Genomic DNA, 14,163 nt, shown 5'->3' on the forward strand with positions numbered 1-14,163 from the left:
AGCGCACGTGATAAAATTCTGTCGCTTAAAAATAAACATTGTTGCTCGTTTGAATTTCATAGTGCATAGAAATGTGATATTTGGCTGCAAAATGAATCGATGGCAGTAAGTTAAGGCTTTGGGCAGAACGGTTTGAGATAAATATACCGTAGACTATATATGAACAGAACGCGTACTGTAAACATGTACAAGTAATATCCAACCTCTCAGCCAAGTTCTATGTGACAAAAGTATTGGCAACTGGAGAAAAGGTGTGTGTGTGTGTGTGTGTGTGTGTGTGTGTGTGATGTCAACTTTAAGAGAACTGCCAACCTCTCGTGTAAGTCAGTGTTGTGATGCAGCAAACAGAAGGAAATCCACCAAGATGAAGCTATTGCAGCTTTTGCGTGGCTCCATCCAGCGCCTCTAAAAGAGCAGAAGCAGATCTTTAAACCAGCGTGCCAGTGTTTCTTTATTCTCACTCTCCAGATGAAGAGATGAACGTGGAGAGAGGAGCAGGTCGAGTAGTGGAGCGCACAGCTTACTGTACGTCCTGCTGGTACACGCCTCCACCTTCAAGGTCACAATGCAAGTTCGCTGGCGACTTTAGAATTACTTTCTTCACTCAAATTCAGAAATGTATGGAAGCCCGTTTCTGCCACACAAAAAAAAAAAAAAGAGATGAAAAAAAAAAAAAAAATCTCATAATTATGAGATAATAAAGTTGAAATTATGAGATAAAAAGTCATAATAATGATAGAAAGTCATAATAATGAGATAAAAAGTTATTATGAGATAAAGTCATGATTATGAGATAAAAAGTCATAATTATGAGATAAAAAGTCATAATTATGAGATAAAGTCATAATAAAGAGATAGAAAGTCATAATAATGAGATAATAAAGTCAAAATTATGAGATAATAAAGTCAAAATTATGAGATAGAAAGTCGAAATTATGAGATAGTAAGTGCGCATGCGCTTCAGTGACGTTGGCTTTTCTCCTTCCTGTTATCTGCGCTCTCTTCACAAGTCTCTTCATCCCCTCGCCGGTCTAACCATGCAAACGATATGCAAGCGTCACTGTTGACGTTTTAGCTCAACAAATAATAGCATTACTATTAATGTAGCTGTTGCATGTGTTTCTCAAAGAGGCTACCGGTACGACAGCCCTTTAATCAAGATGTGTCATCACAGCCGTGGTGTCCTACTACCTATGGGGTGGCTGGGTCATGAGCGTGGCGGAGAGAGTGAGGTGGCATGTGTTGCTGCCTGTGCAGATTTACCGGTAGCGGAGACTGAAGGACGTTAAGAAAACGTTTAACGGTGTTGTTGACTGTTGTTGGCGGAGCCTACGGCCCACAGTAGCCTGTGTTCTGTCCCCGAATAAACCACACAATGAGCAAGATAACGTCTCGTAGCTTTCCTGACCAAGGGTCGCTACAATATGCTTGAGACTCACTGTTGTTCTTCTTTCTCTAAATGGTATTATGTTAACACACTTCACCGCAAAGCGCCTGTCTAAACGACAGAGGACGACTCGGTGCGTTACCTTTCAACATACTGCATTAGTGTTAACTAGGATGATTCACAGCTACACAGGTCATGAGACCTTCACTGACCTCCTGAACTCAGTAATTGCAATAACCGATCTTAACTATAACTTCTTCCTATAAACACTTCCTGCATGCAGCCCCTTAGTGTACGGAGGTAGAGATTGTTTGCACCCTGTGGACCTGGAGAAAGTTCAAGTCTGCCTTGAAGAGTGTGTGTGTGTTTAAGGATTCCCTATGTGATGAAGATATGTTCTATATCTGTGTGGACCTAATGTCAGAGTATAATCTGAAATTAACAGGCGGTCAGTGAAGGTCTCATGACCTTTGTAGCCGTGAGCTGCCTGTGGCGAGTTACGGTGAGCGGAGTTCGAGGAACGTTAAGACAACGTAACGGTGTTGACTGTTGTTGGCGGAGGCTGCGGCCCACAGTAGCCTGTGTACTGTCCCCAAATAAACCACACAATGAGCAAGATAACGTATCGTAGCTTTCCTGCTTTTACCGGTAGCCTCTTTGAGAAACACATGCAACAGCTACATTAATACCAATGCTATTATTTGTTGAGCTAAAACGTCAACAGTGACGCTTGCATATCGTTTGCATGGTTAGACCGGCGAGGGGATGAAGAGACTTGTGAAGACAGCGCAGATAACAGGAAGGAGAAAAGCCAACGTCACTGAAGCGCATGCGCACTTACTATCTCATAATTTCGACTTTCTATCTCATTATTATAAGATTTTTTTTTTTGTGGGTATAAAGCCAGTAGAGTCCTTCCAAAACGGCAATTAGGAATTAGGCAACCAGAGATTGGTTTATCTTTTGGATTCTGATTGCAGACGGCTGCTCCCTCCCGGTGTCGAGTTACATTCTCTCACGCAGGCGCAGAACATGCGGCCGGCTGTCAGCTCTGCTCTGTGAGGTGTGCGCTGTCGTGGCAACACACACTTGCCAAACAAGTTTTGATGCATGAGGAGCGACAAACACAACTTCCTCAGCATCATCCTAGCACTGCTGGTTCAAAGAGACATGCTTCATAGACACAGAGGCCTACATATGTGTATATATACGTACGTGTGTGTTTATATGTGTGTGTTGCATGTTGTGCGAGTGCACGCATGTGAACGAGGGATGTCCACGGTTAGCTTTTCTCTACCGGTCAAACGGTAGAGAATGAATATCGGCTGATAACGATCCGTGGAGCGCCTGTGACCTGAATCATAATAAATATTCTGTAAAGCCAACAGAAGATCCAATAAAAAAAGATGTTAAAAATACAAAACAATGAAAAATGCATGTAAAAATGGATGTAGCGCTTCGAAATGCGGCGTCAAAGCTCTTTGAGTAAAATGGAGCGCACCTTTTGTAATTCATTTTTTTTTTCCTCTTAAAGATTAGCCGGTTAGTTACCGGTTAATGGGCGTCGGCCTTTCGAAAGTAAAATTTAACCGAAACTGACATCGCTAAGGTTGACACTAGCGCTTTGAGACTCCTCCCCCCTCAGCGTTTCATGAAGCCCTGCATCATCTCCAGCGGCAGCGGGAAGATGATGGTGGAGTTCTTCTCGGCGGCGATGGTGCTGAGGGTCTGAAGGTAGCGCAGCTGCAGGGCCGACGGAGACTCGGCGATCACCAGGGAGGCCTCCTTCAGCGCCCGCGACGCGTTCATCTCCCCCTCTGCTGCGATCACCTTGAGGGAGGAGATTAACACGGAGGGTGAGGAACCAACGGCGATGTTCAGGAATGAGGAGCGAATACAGAAAGCCGTTTGAGACGACGGCCTCCTTCAAGCAGAAGCCCGTACCTTGGCTCTGGCCTCGCGGCTGGCCTCGGCCTCAGCGGCCATGGCTCTCTGGAGCTGTTGGGGCAGCTTGACGTCTTTGATCTCCACGCGCTCCACCTTGATGCCCCAGTCGTCCGTGGCGTCGTCCAGCGTGGACTGAGGAGACAAGAGCGTTCGACACGTTTTTCTAACGTTTCGGGAGCTTCTGTTGAAAGATCTCATTTTGCTACATGTCAAAAATGTCAAACATTTTACTTTGCGATAAGAGGGTGGGGAAAGAGAGCGAGAAGAAGTTCAACATAAAAAGACCCAAACTCTTCCAGAGCAAACTATCTTGCTCTTTTCAATTTGTCCAGCAGGTGGAGCTCCAGCTGAGCCCATGTTTCTCTCTTGCAGACACTAAAAATAACACATGCAAAACTGTAAACACTGTAAGCCTCATAGTACTGCAGTATTTATGGGTTCATTTTCACTTTTATTCATTAAGTACTTCATGCAGATGAGCGCCTACATATCGGGAGCTTTGCAGCCATAAAAACTGATTGGTGTCTGTACTTAGAACAGTGGAGCTGCTTCGTTCTTCTTGTACTTAATTAAAAGCAGACAGACTCCTACTGTGAAAACATGATGCTAAAAAGGGCTGAAGCGATCTGTGCTGCACGCCCTCTGAATCCGTCGATGAAGGCCACTGCGTTTACGTTGACCGTACGGCCATTCAACAGCGATTCAATCAAGGCTCTTAAAGCAGCAGTAAAGGAATCGTTAGTTCACAGCTTCTGAGAGTCAAGCAATCGTCACCACATTGTACTCCAGATATTTGTCTGACAACTGAACCAGAGACATTGTCTGTGCGATTACATATTCAAAAACAGATGACGTCTAAATGGCCTGTCAATTCAACCCTGTGCCAGATGATGGCGGCAAACACCCCATAACGGCGTACAGGAGGAAGAGGTTTAACCCTTCTCCTGTTGCGTTTCCTCATGCGTCTCAGTGGGGATAGTGGAGAAACCCCAAATTTGCCACATAATAAACAAGCTTAATAGGGAGCATGGCGCCTCTTTAGTGTGTGATGCCGAACGGTACAATGTCACACACCATCAGCTATCACAAGAAGAAGCTAGCTCGATATTCTCAGTACGGACATCACGGAAGAGCCCGAAGAGCTCCGGAGAGGATGTTGATGGAGGACGCAGGGAAGGGAACCAGAGTGTAATGTTCTTTCCGTGTGTGTGTGTGTGTGTGTGTGTGTGTGTGTGTGTGTGTGTGTGTGTGTGTGTGTGTGTGTGTCAGGAATAAATATTAAATCAGTTACAGAAGCGCAACATACACTGGAAGTAAAAGTTTAATGAATAAATAAATTATTGAACTCAAAAAGGCAAACTAACAGCTGTGCTCTACACAGAACACAGGATTACCTCAGGTTTTCTTAGTTTACAGCGGATACACATCTTAACGTTTGTTAGTTTAACTGACACCGAGTTCAGGCAAAAGGCTTCAAGGCAAGGCGCCACTGTAATCCTGCATTCTGTTTTCTCTACGAGCCAATCAGGAGTCTCATATTATTGCCTGTGTCTATTTTTACTGATGACATAATATGTTTATATGAATATGCTTTCCATTTAAAAAAAATATATATTACTCCAGACTGTCTTTTGTCTGATAAATGGTCTAAAAAAAAAGCCAAAAAAGGTGGCGGTGGGTTTATGTCACCACGACAGACACCTTTGATATTACACATAGTAATTGTATCTACTGTTAATACCTGCAGGCCAGACAGGAAGTGTAATTAAGGGGTGGCACTAAGTTTGCATGCTTGTCTTTCATATTTTTTACCTCTTAGAATTCTCTTCTGCTTTCTCCTTAATGTTGTTTGTAATGTGTTTCATGATGACCCCGAGGAAGCTCACAAGTAGACACGTGCCGTGCTAAACAATAATGCTGCTCCAGAATATAATACAGCTTCCATATATAAGTGTTGCCCTTCTCCATGCACCTTGGAAGAAGGTGAAGTTGTGCCAGAAACCCCGACTCTGCATCTACTGTTAATATACAAATATTTATTAGTGCAGCTTTCCCGTCATTGTGTAGGATATCCTCTGAGCTGTGTTTATTACACAGCTCAGAGGATATCCTAAGAAATGTCAAAAAAAAAAAAGGAAAAGCAGCAAGCAACATAAAAGAGGAGACCAAATGTCTATCAACAAATATACATATTTGATCCATCACGTTTTTAAAAAGGTCAAGTTTGAACTAATTCAAACGAGTGCAAAATGATTCAAATGTTAAAATCGGACACTTTCAAACCAACAACCGGCAATTGTCGATATATTGAGGCAGGTTTGCGGGCGAGGTGTTGATTAATTAAAGAAAATACATTCAAAAGTTTCATTTTATTGTCCATGTTCCTATTTAAATGATATTGTGATTGTGTTTGGATCTGAGGTGGTTGAATGGTATTCTTTATTGTTGAATAGCAACTACACACGTCTCATTCTCTCCCAAAGACAGACACAAAAAAGAAGAGATGCGTCCTTCACATCTTTTAACTGGGACAAAAGTAGCGGCCTTGTATAAAAAGGTCTATACTGTTTTTTTATCCTGGTGTTTGGCTGCTCTGGGTCAAAAAGGAATGGAGTCCACGATTTAACCTCATTCGCATTGAGCAACAACCAGCTGGAAGCACCACCGTGTTGCATTGGATCACAATGGCCGCTAACGGCGACTTGACTCTACCTGCATGCTGTGTGCGATTTCTTCGCGGTCAGACAGGATCTCGGCCAGGTTCTTTGTGCCCAGGACGTTCCTCAGGGTGGTCTGGGCCAACAGCCGGGTCGCGGCATCCGCGTTGGTGATGTTGGCCACAGCCAGAGTGGCATTCTGGACCCGGTAGTACACCACGCCGTCCACACTCACCGTCACGGAGTCTTTGGTCAAAACCTGAGAGCGGGACAGTGATTGAACACGCAGGTTAGGAAATAAAAAAAACAAGCAGAAATTGTTTAGCGATTACAATTAACTTGATGTCCTTTGAATGTGACAACGCATTTGTTTTATGTAATTGGAAGTGTGCGTGTCGTACCTCCTGGGGAGGGATGTCGAAGGTGATGGTGCGCATGTCCACATTGATGAAGCTGTCAGTGCACGGCAGGATGAAGAACAGCCCTGCGGAACCACAAGAACGCAAATAGTTCTGAACAAAGACTAAAGCCCCTGTAAACACAATAATGAGGAAGCGTCTTCACAAATATTTGAAAACACCGGGATGAATGGAATTCTGGCAGGGGGCCAAGTCGAGCTCTCTTTGTAAGACTGCAGCTGTGCTGACAGCGAGGCAAAGCTGCGGATATCTGCAGCTTTCATGAGCCCGTTTTCAAGTCGCAATGATTGAATTAGTGCATTAAACAACACGTGGCATGTGCCTGAGTGAAACAGACGTGTGCGAGGTGTGCGATCATTTAGCGAACATTAATGCCACGCCAGTAAAAAGACGAGCGGGGCTGCACTTCCTGTCAGGATATTGTGTTTTTAAATGGGGAGATCACAGCCATCTGCTGAGAAGGGGAAGACAACAGCAGTCGCATGGTGGCGTTTCCCTTCGTGACATTTCTAGCATTCTCAACGATTGCGGTTTCCGTCAGATGAGAGAAGAAGAAGAAGCCTCTGTTGCTCTCACACAACCATCTCAGTGGAAAATTCCACGGATAAGCATCCTGGAAAAGTTCCATTTGCAATAAACATCTCTGTTTATGGCAGAAGAGAGAGTGTGCACAGATGCAAAATGCTCCACAAACAGACTTTATTTTATGGCAAACAGTAAATATGCAGGGAAACGCTCCAAGTCACAACTGTATAAGAGTCGTTGTAGACAAAGAGGGCGAGGGGCGTTATGGGGAACTAAATGCTGAATTCGGCTACGGCGTTGGTTCCTCCAGCGCCTCAGGAACGTGAAGTTTGCTGGCGGAGAGCTATAATTACTCCACGCTGTCATAAACGGGGTCCCCAGGCACGCCGAGGAGTCACATTTCAGCATTTTGAGAGGACACTGCCTGCTTTTTTTTTTAGATCCCGTAAAACAAGAAATCAAAAAGATGAAAAGACAAGCGAGTTATGAGATGCATGCAAATTATTCCTCGTGGGAGTCTGTATTGTTTTATTTATTTTTTTACTTAAACAAATCCACCGCCTCTCAAAACAGAAGTCACGTCGCTGAGAATAGAATGATTAAATCACTCAGACCTTGAACATAAACGTATGCAGCAGCGTCGACAGAAATATGGCTCTGTGGACTGGGAGCCCAGAAACCGTCTTCTTGTTGTCATTATTAGGCCGACATATTTTTCCGTTGGTAATTTTGTACTTTTAATATGTATTTAACTTGTGTCAGCCGGCCCAGCAAGACAGGGATGGGTGGGAAAGTAATGTTAGCACCCTCCTCCTCGCGTGCAATTCATCCCATGCAAAGAATTTTCAGCCATTTTAGTAGCCTGGTTCTCGGGGTGAAAATGTTTTGAGGGAAGTGTGTCAACTACGACTAGATGGATTGCCGTAAGGTTTAGTGCAGAGATTCATGTCACCCTTCAGGTTGCATTGTAATTAAAATAACATTTGCATTAGTCTGAGCTGTTTTTAGTGTCGAGTGTCAAACTAAGAATGTGTATAAGGTCACAACTGCATCACATCCCTACGTTGGGCCTTGCCGTGCATCGCTGTGCCCAATTTTAGCCTCAGAGCTGCTAGCACGGTGGGAGACCCGTCAGTCTCGTTTTCAAGTTGTTCCAAAGAGTGTTTACTCTTTCATGGAGCAAACATGTCTTTCATGAAATGCAACTGCATGTTGAAAATACCGACGGTAACAGAATTTGGATGGTATACAAACATAATCTGTTATCTGATATGTGAAACAACATTAGGTATGAAACTTGTGTTTACATGCTGTGACATTTAGGGATTCCTTGTAGGAACCACCCACTATAGCGTGGGTTTAAAAAAGGTTAAACTATGTGATTTTAGGCCTGTTGACAATCAAGAATCAGAGGCAACAATAACAAATATCGGATGATATTTAAAGATTGGCTATAGGTATAAGCCTTAAAAATACAGTATCCATTAGGCTGAAATTAAAATGTCCCTAAAGTTCCTTTCAACATATAGAGGTTTTTGGACAGTGACATGTTAACTCTTGTTTGGCTTTGGACACCAACACTGCAATTAAAGAATGACTATGAGGCCAAAGCGCTGACTTTCAACTTTAAAAATGGGAGATTATGAGTGTGTATATTTGTATTTGGACAATGATCCTAAATTTACTGAACTCTGAATCTGGTCTCAATGCTTCCTCCTTGGTGCATTCACACCTGTGCCAAGAGCTGTCCATTTGTGATCGGATCACCCAAGACGCATGTTACCGTTAGGTCTGAAGAGGGTTTACGATGTATGACAACAGAGGACCAACAAGATGAGCAGAAGATTTGGTCATGTGACCACTCTCATCTGCTAACTGAGGTTCTGTGAAGTCAACTTCATGGGGACACGTGATCGAGCAATGAGTGACTGATGCACTGCACCCGATTGCATTTAAAAGAGAGTTGATATGATAAACAAACAGGAATTCTACAGTATCCAGTTTTGTATTTTCTTGGTTTTTAAAAAAGGACATTTTACAGTTAAGTGATTCTGAACCGACTGCTATTACTTTAAGTTACCCACTTGGTCATTATATCCACATTACTGATGATTATTTATCAAAAATCATATTATTATGTAAATATTTTGTGAAAGGACCAAATAGCAAACCCTTCAATATTTTCACAATATTGACAGAGGTATTTTGTCAAAAATGTCACGATATTTGATTTGCGGTGTATAAAAAAAAAGAAAAGAGACTGACCTGGACCTTTGGCACCTCCTCGCAAAATGCGCCCCAGGCGGAAGATAATGGCTCGCTCATACTCCTTCACGATCTGTGTACAGAGACAAACCACAGAAATGTCTTGTATACTAGTCTGTTCTTTCTCTTATTCGGCAGTCTACATGTAATTGGATACGCTAATGGTTACACATTTTAGAAAAGCACGGAACAGTCACACTGCTCACTGAGGATACTTTTAATAAAGTAAATGCTAAACAATGAGTCACAGACTCTGAAGACTATCCAATAAATACACATACGCTAGCTTTGCTTATAAAGTGGACAATAAACACTGGAGTGGACCAGCAGCTGACCTTGATGCACATCCATATGGAGATGGGCAGAGTGAGCAGCATGAGAAGAATGGAGAACGCGACCAACACCCAGCCACACAAGCCGATGTCAGAGTCCGAATTCTCCAAAGCTGGGGGGGAAGAACACAAATACATCCGTGGAAATACCTCAATACACACAGATTTTAATACATGTGCAAAACAGCTGTTAAAAAAGCAAGTTAATTCATGATCTCTTAGTATTCTCTTGCTAAAAGCACACAATTATAACCCAAGCATGCACCAGAACACTCACTTTTTGTAAATGTGTATGATTAGTCAGGTTTCACGCCACTTCCACCCACACATACCATACTATCACTTGTCATAGGCTCTTGTTAGACACATCATCAGCCATCCAGCCTGCAGCATTTCACTAGATCAGTCAAAGTCAGATACATACATGCAGCCAGTCAATGAATGAGAGCCCTACCTTCAACATCTTGTAAATTCATTGGACCTACAGACAGAGTTATAAGTCAGAACGCCATTGAACGACTTACAGCAACGTTGCAGTAGGCAGAGCTTAATAACGGATGCATGGTATTAAAAACATTAATTGACGTACGTCAATCAATGATTGGCTTGGTTGGGTTGTTGCTGATGCTGCTGCTGCTCATCATCATCCCTGACGTTACGTCACTGACATAATCAATACTGATAACCACACCCAGTGACTTCAGCTACTAGCTTAGCTATCTTTATCTATCACAGAACATTATCAATAAACATACACAGTTAAATAAGCCAATGGCTGCACAGCCGTTAACGTTATGTGTCTGAAATCATATCTGAACTGCGTAATGGGACAACACAGGCAGCGTTGTCCCATTACGCCGTTCAGATATGGCGCGAGCTGGTTCACATTTACTGCCGTTACATTAACGGTTAACCTATCGAACGCTGACCGTTACTAATATCAGCTAGCTTGTGAGTTAAACATGCTAATGTCAGTTAACCTCAGATAGCTAGTTAGCTGGCACGCGCTAATGTCCGCCGCTGGCGCTGCGTTTGATGTTGTTAGGGTTTCTGTCGTCACCTCGCCAATAACGGCAGACTCAAATAGCCTCAGGGGTCACTGTCGTTGACACGGAATGAACCGTTATGACGGCCTCTGTGGCCAAGCTGCCCCAAACATAGGCGCATTTAAGAAGCAATTAAAGCGGTACCTGATTGACGGTCGCGTCTCCTGGATTCTTTCATTGCAACTTCTTCGTTGTCGGTATCCATAGAATAATGTGTGACAGCGAGCAGTCGTAGCCTGCCTGCACTGGAGTGACTGGCCGTGTTCCCTGCGAGCTGCTGCTGCTGGGGTGGTGCCCTGACGTTTGGGTTTTCACCCTTAAGGTTGACTTGTAGGTGCCGTGACGCGGAAGGGAGGCACGTTTTCCGGGGTACCCGGAAGTGGACGCGTCTCAGCCTTCAAAATAGTGGACCAGATTCATACACACAATACGGTTATCGATGTGTGACGAATCAAGTTTGTGGAAAAACGGTGGACTTCGAGAGGAGAGCAGAGTTTTGCGGTTCAGCAGCAACTGTACCGTGAATGCAGATAATATGGCTGACAGTACAGATGGCGAGAGAGATGGAATGCAATGGCAAGAAGCTAACAGAAAGAGGAGAGATTGGAGCGATAGTTCTGATCACTCCGGAAATGAGTTCGGCAAGGGGAGTAAAAAAGCGAAGGCTAATGGAGCAAGTGTGAGGAAAGAGGATGAAACAGCGGAATGGAAAGTGGTAGTTGCGTTCAAAAATGAAGGGGCTCACTATCATCCGTTAAAACTGACCAAAGCTATTGAAAAGGAAATAGGGAAGATTAAGCTTGCCAAGTTTTTAAGCAACAGGCGACTGTTGATCTTTGCTACAGATCAAAGGCAAAGGGAGAAGATCCTCAAAGCGGAATCATTGAACGGAGAAAGGATCAGCAGTCATAAACTGAGGGGTGTTATTCAGGATGTGTCAATGTCAATAGATGAGATTATCCAGGAAGTGAAAGGAGGAAAGGTAGTGAAAGCTTCTAGACTGCAAATAAATCGAGATGGTAAGAAAACTGATAGCCTATCAGTGCTGATGGAGTTTGAAAAGGTCCTAGCCAAGAAAATAAGAATAGGATATATGAGCTATGATGTTAGAGTTTATTCCAGCTCCCTTAAGATGCTTCAAGTGCCAAAGAATGGGACATACGGCAGGGCAATGTAAGGGGAAGCAGAGATGTGCAAGATGTGGAGGCGAGCATGAATACGGAAAATGTGGCCAAAATGTAAAAATGAAATGCTGTAACTGTGGAGGTGAACACAGTGCTGCTTTTGGAGGATGCCCAATTCAAATGCAAGCAAAGGAAGTGCAGAAATATAAAATACTCAATCAGGTGTCCCATGCGGAGGCAGTTAAAAAGGTGAAGGAAAATGGAAAAGTTACACCCAGGGAAACAATCATGAAGGAAGCGGGGAAAAGACAACCCCTTGTGGACCTTCCCCCTGCCCCGATGCAGTCAAATAGAGTTGAATTCATGCATAACAGAGGAAAATGAGGACACGCTAATTGTTGACAAAATGTGCTTTGTGGCCTTCATCTGTAAAACTATGAACTTGGCAATTCAACAAAATAAAAAAGTGATAGAATTAAGACCATTGTAGAGGCAGCTATAGAGATTCTGGGGATCAAAGAAGCGAAGGCAGATTTGATTCATAAAATGTTAAATCCTCCCAACTACGATGTTCAGGGTGATTAACCTCCTAATGGTGTTGCATATCCTACAATGGAATGCCAGAAGTTTAATAGCAAATGGGCAAGAGTTCAAGAAGGTGGTGGCTGATCTGAAAGATAGGCCAGATGTTATTTGCATTCAAGAAACTTGGCTAAAGCCACCATTGGACTTTGAAATTCCAGGGTACAGCTCTGTCAGATGTGATAGAACTGGGAAACAAGGTGGGGGGGGTGTAACATTTATTAAGGAGGCACTAGCATTTAGGAAGATTAATGTTCCAGAGCAGTATGAATGTGTTATGATAGAAGTATGCAGTCCCAGAGGAGATATCAAGGTGGTGAACTTTTATAATCCTTGTAAAAAGCTGTCTTTGGAAATGTTTCATGAGATATCAGGAAATGCTGGGAAAAGAGAAATTTGGTGTGGAGATTTTAATGCTCATAATACACTGTGGGGAAGTGAGTGCACAGATTTCAACGGAAGGGTAGTTGAAGAATTTATAGAGGAAAGAGCATTAATTTGTCTTAATGATGCAAGAGGCACTAGAGTGGATGTTACTCGAAATTCAGTATCCTGTTTAGATCTCACCTTAGTCTCAGGAAATATGAGTAATTTGTGTGAATGGAATATAATGAATGACTAACATAGGGAGTGATCATTACCCAATATTATGCTCATTAAATTGTAGTATCTTTACACAGAAGGGTAATTCAACAGAAAGATGGTGTTTTCCTAAAGCTAATTGGGGAATATTTAAAGAATGTTGTAGGAAGGCATGTGAAGATATAACTATTGAAGGGGATGTGGACAGCTGCGCGGGAGTAGTGACCTCCATGATTATTGGTGCTGCATCAATATGCATTCCTAAGAGTAAGGGGAATGGGAAAAAGAAAATGGTCCCATGGTGGAATGAGGAATGTAAAAATGCCATTAAAGAAAGAAATCGCACCTTCAGAAAGGTAAGAAGCCTCCTGACTCAACATAATTTGAGCGCCTATCAAAGAAAGAGAGCGATAGTTCGGAAAGTAATTAAGTCAGCCAAGAGGAATGCCTGGAGGAAATTCTGCTCTTCTATTGGAAGAGAAATACAGGTGTGTGATGTTTGGGCAATGATCAATAAAATGAGTGGGAAAAGGAAATCAGGTTTAATCCCAGTTTTGATAGACGGAGAATATCGGGCAATTACAAATAAGGAGAAAGCTGAGTTATTGGGGAAGAAGTTTGCAAATGTTCACAGTGGAAGTCATTTATATGAGATGCACAGACAGAGAAAAGAAGAAATGTTAGCAGTACATATAGACGTTAAAAAGAAAAAGGGCAGTGAGGGCACTCCCCTTGATATGGAGTTTTCAATACAAGAGCTGAAGACAGCAATAGAGGGAAGTGGGGATTCTGCACCAGGACAAGACCAATTATGCTATGCTATGTTTAAACAATTACCAGAGGAAGCCTTCGAAATGGTGCGTAAACTGTTTAATATGATTTGGAGGGAAGGTGTAATGCCAAGCAGCTGGAAGAGTGCTTTGATTCTACCTTTTGGCAAACCTGGTAAAGACCTTGCTAATGCTGGCAATTACAGACCAATAGCGCTGACGTCGCACTTGTGCAAGTGGATGGAAAAGATCATCACGCGCAGATTAACTTACTTCTTAGAGCAAAGGGGCTTGCTTAATAAATCGCAGAATGGGTTTCGTAAAGGTAGATCAACAACTGACGCTTTAATAAAAGTTAGCAATGAGGCAGAGAAAGCAATAAGTATGAAGGAGGTTATGGCGATAGTTTATTTTGATATAGAGAAAGCATACGACTCCATGTGGAGAGAGGGCCTGTTGATTAAAATTAATAAATTGGGTATTGGTGGAAGGATGTACAACTGGGTATTAGATTTTTTGTCTAGCAG

General features: G+C 42.9%; 1 protein-coding gene across 2 annotated transcripts; it reads right to left on the bottom strand.

Annotated features, from left to right (window-relative positions):
* Window positions 1–3,028: 3,028 nt before the first annotated feature.
* stom (stomatin) lies at window positions 3,029–10,783 on the bottom strand (the record flags this gene model as incomplete). 2 transcript variants are annotated; one of them, XM_079235464.1, is made up of 8 exons in its annotated part: window positions 3,029–3,217; window positions 3,332–3,466; window positions 6,047–6,250; window positions 6,393–6,475; window positions 9,201–9,273; window positions 9,536–9,645; window positions 9,987–10,013; window positions 10,723–10,783. In XM_079235464.1, the coding sequence occupies 8 exons, from the start codon at window positions 10,781–10,783 to the stop codon at window positions 3,029–3,031; spliced, it is 882 nt and encodes a 293-aa protein (XP_079091590.1). The 2 variants fall into 2 exon arrangements, with proteins under 2 accessions (XP_079091590.1, XP_079091591.1); XM_079235465.1 differs by lacking the exon at window positions 9,987–10,013.
* Window positions 10,784–14,163: the final 3,380 nt, after the last annotated feature.

Source organism: Taurulus bubalis, assembly GCF_910589615.1.
Source record: "Taurulus bubalis genome assembly, chromosome: 19".
Lineage (NCBI taxonomy): Eukaryota > Metazoa > Chordata > Actinopteri > Perciformes > Cottidae > Taurulus > Taurulus bubalis.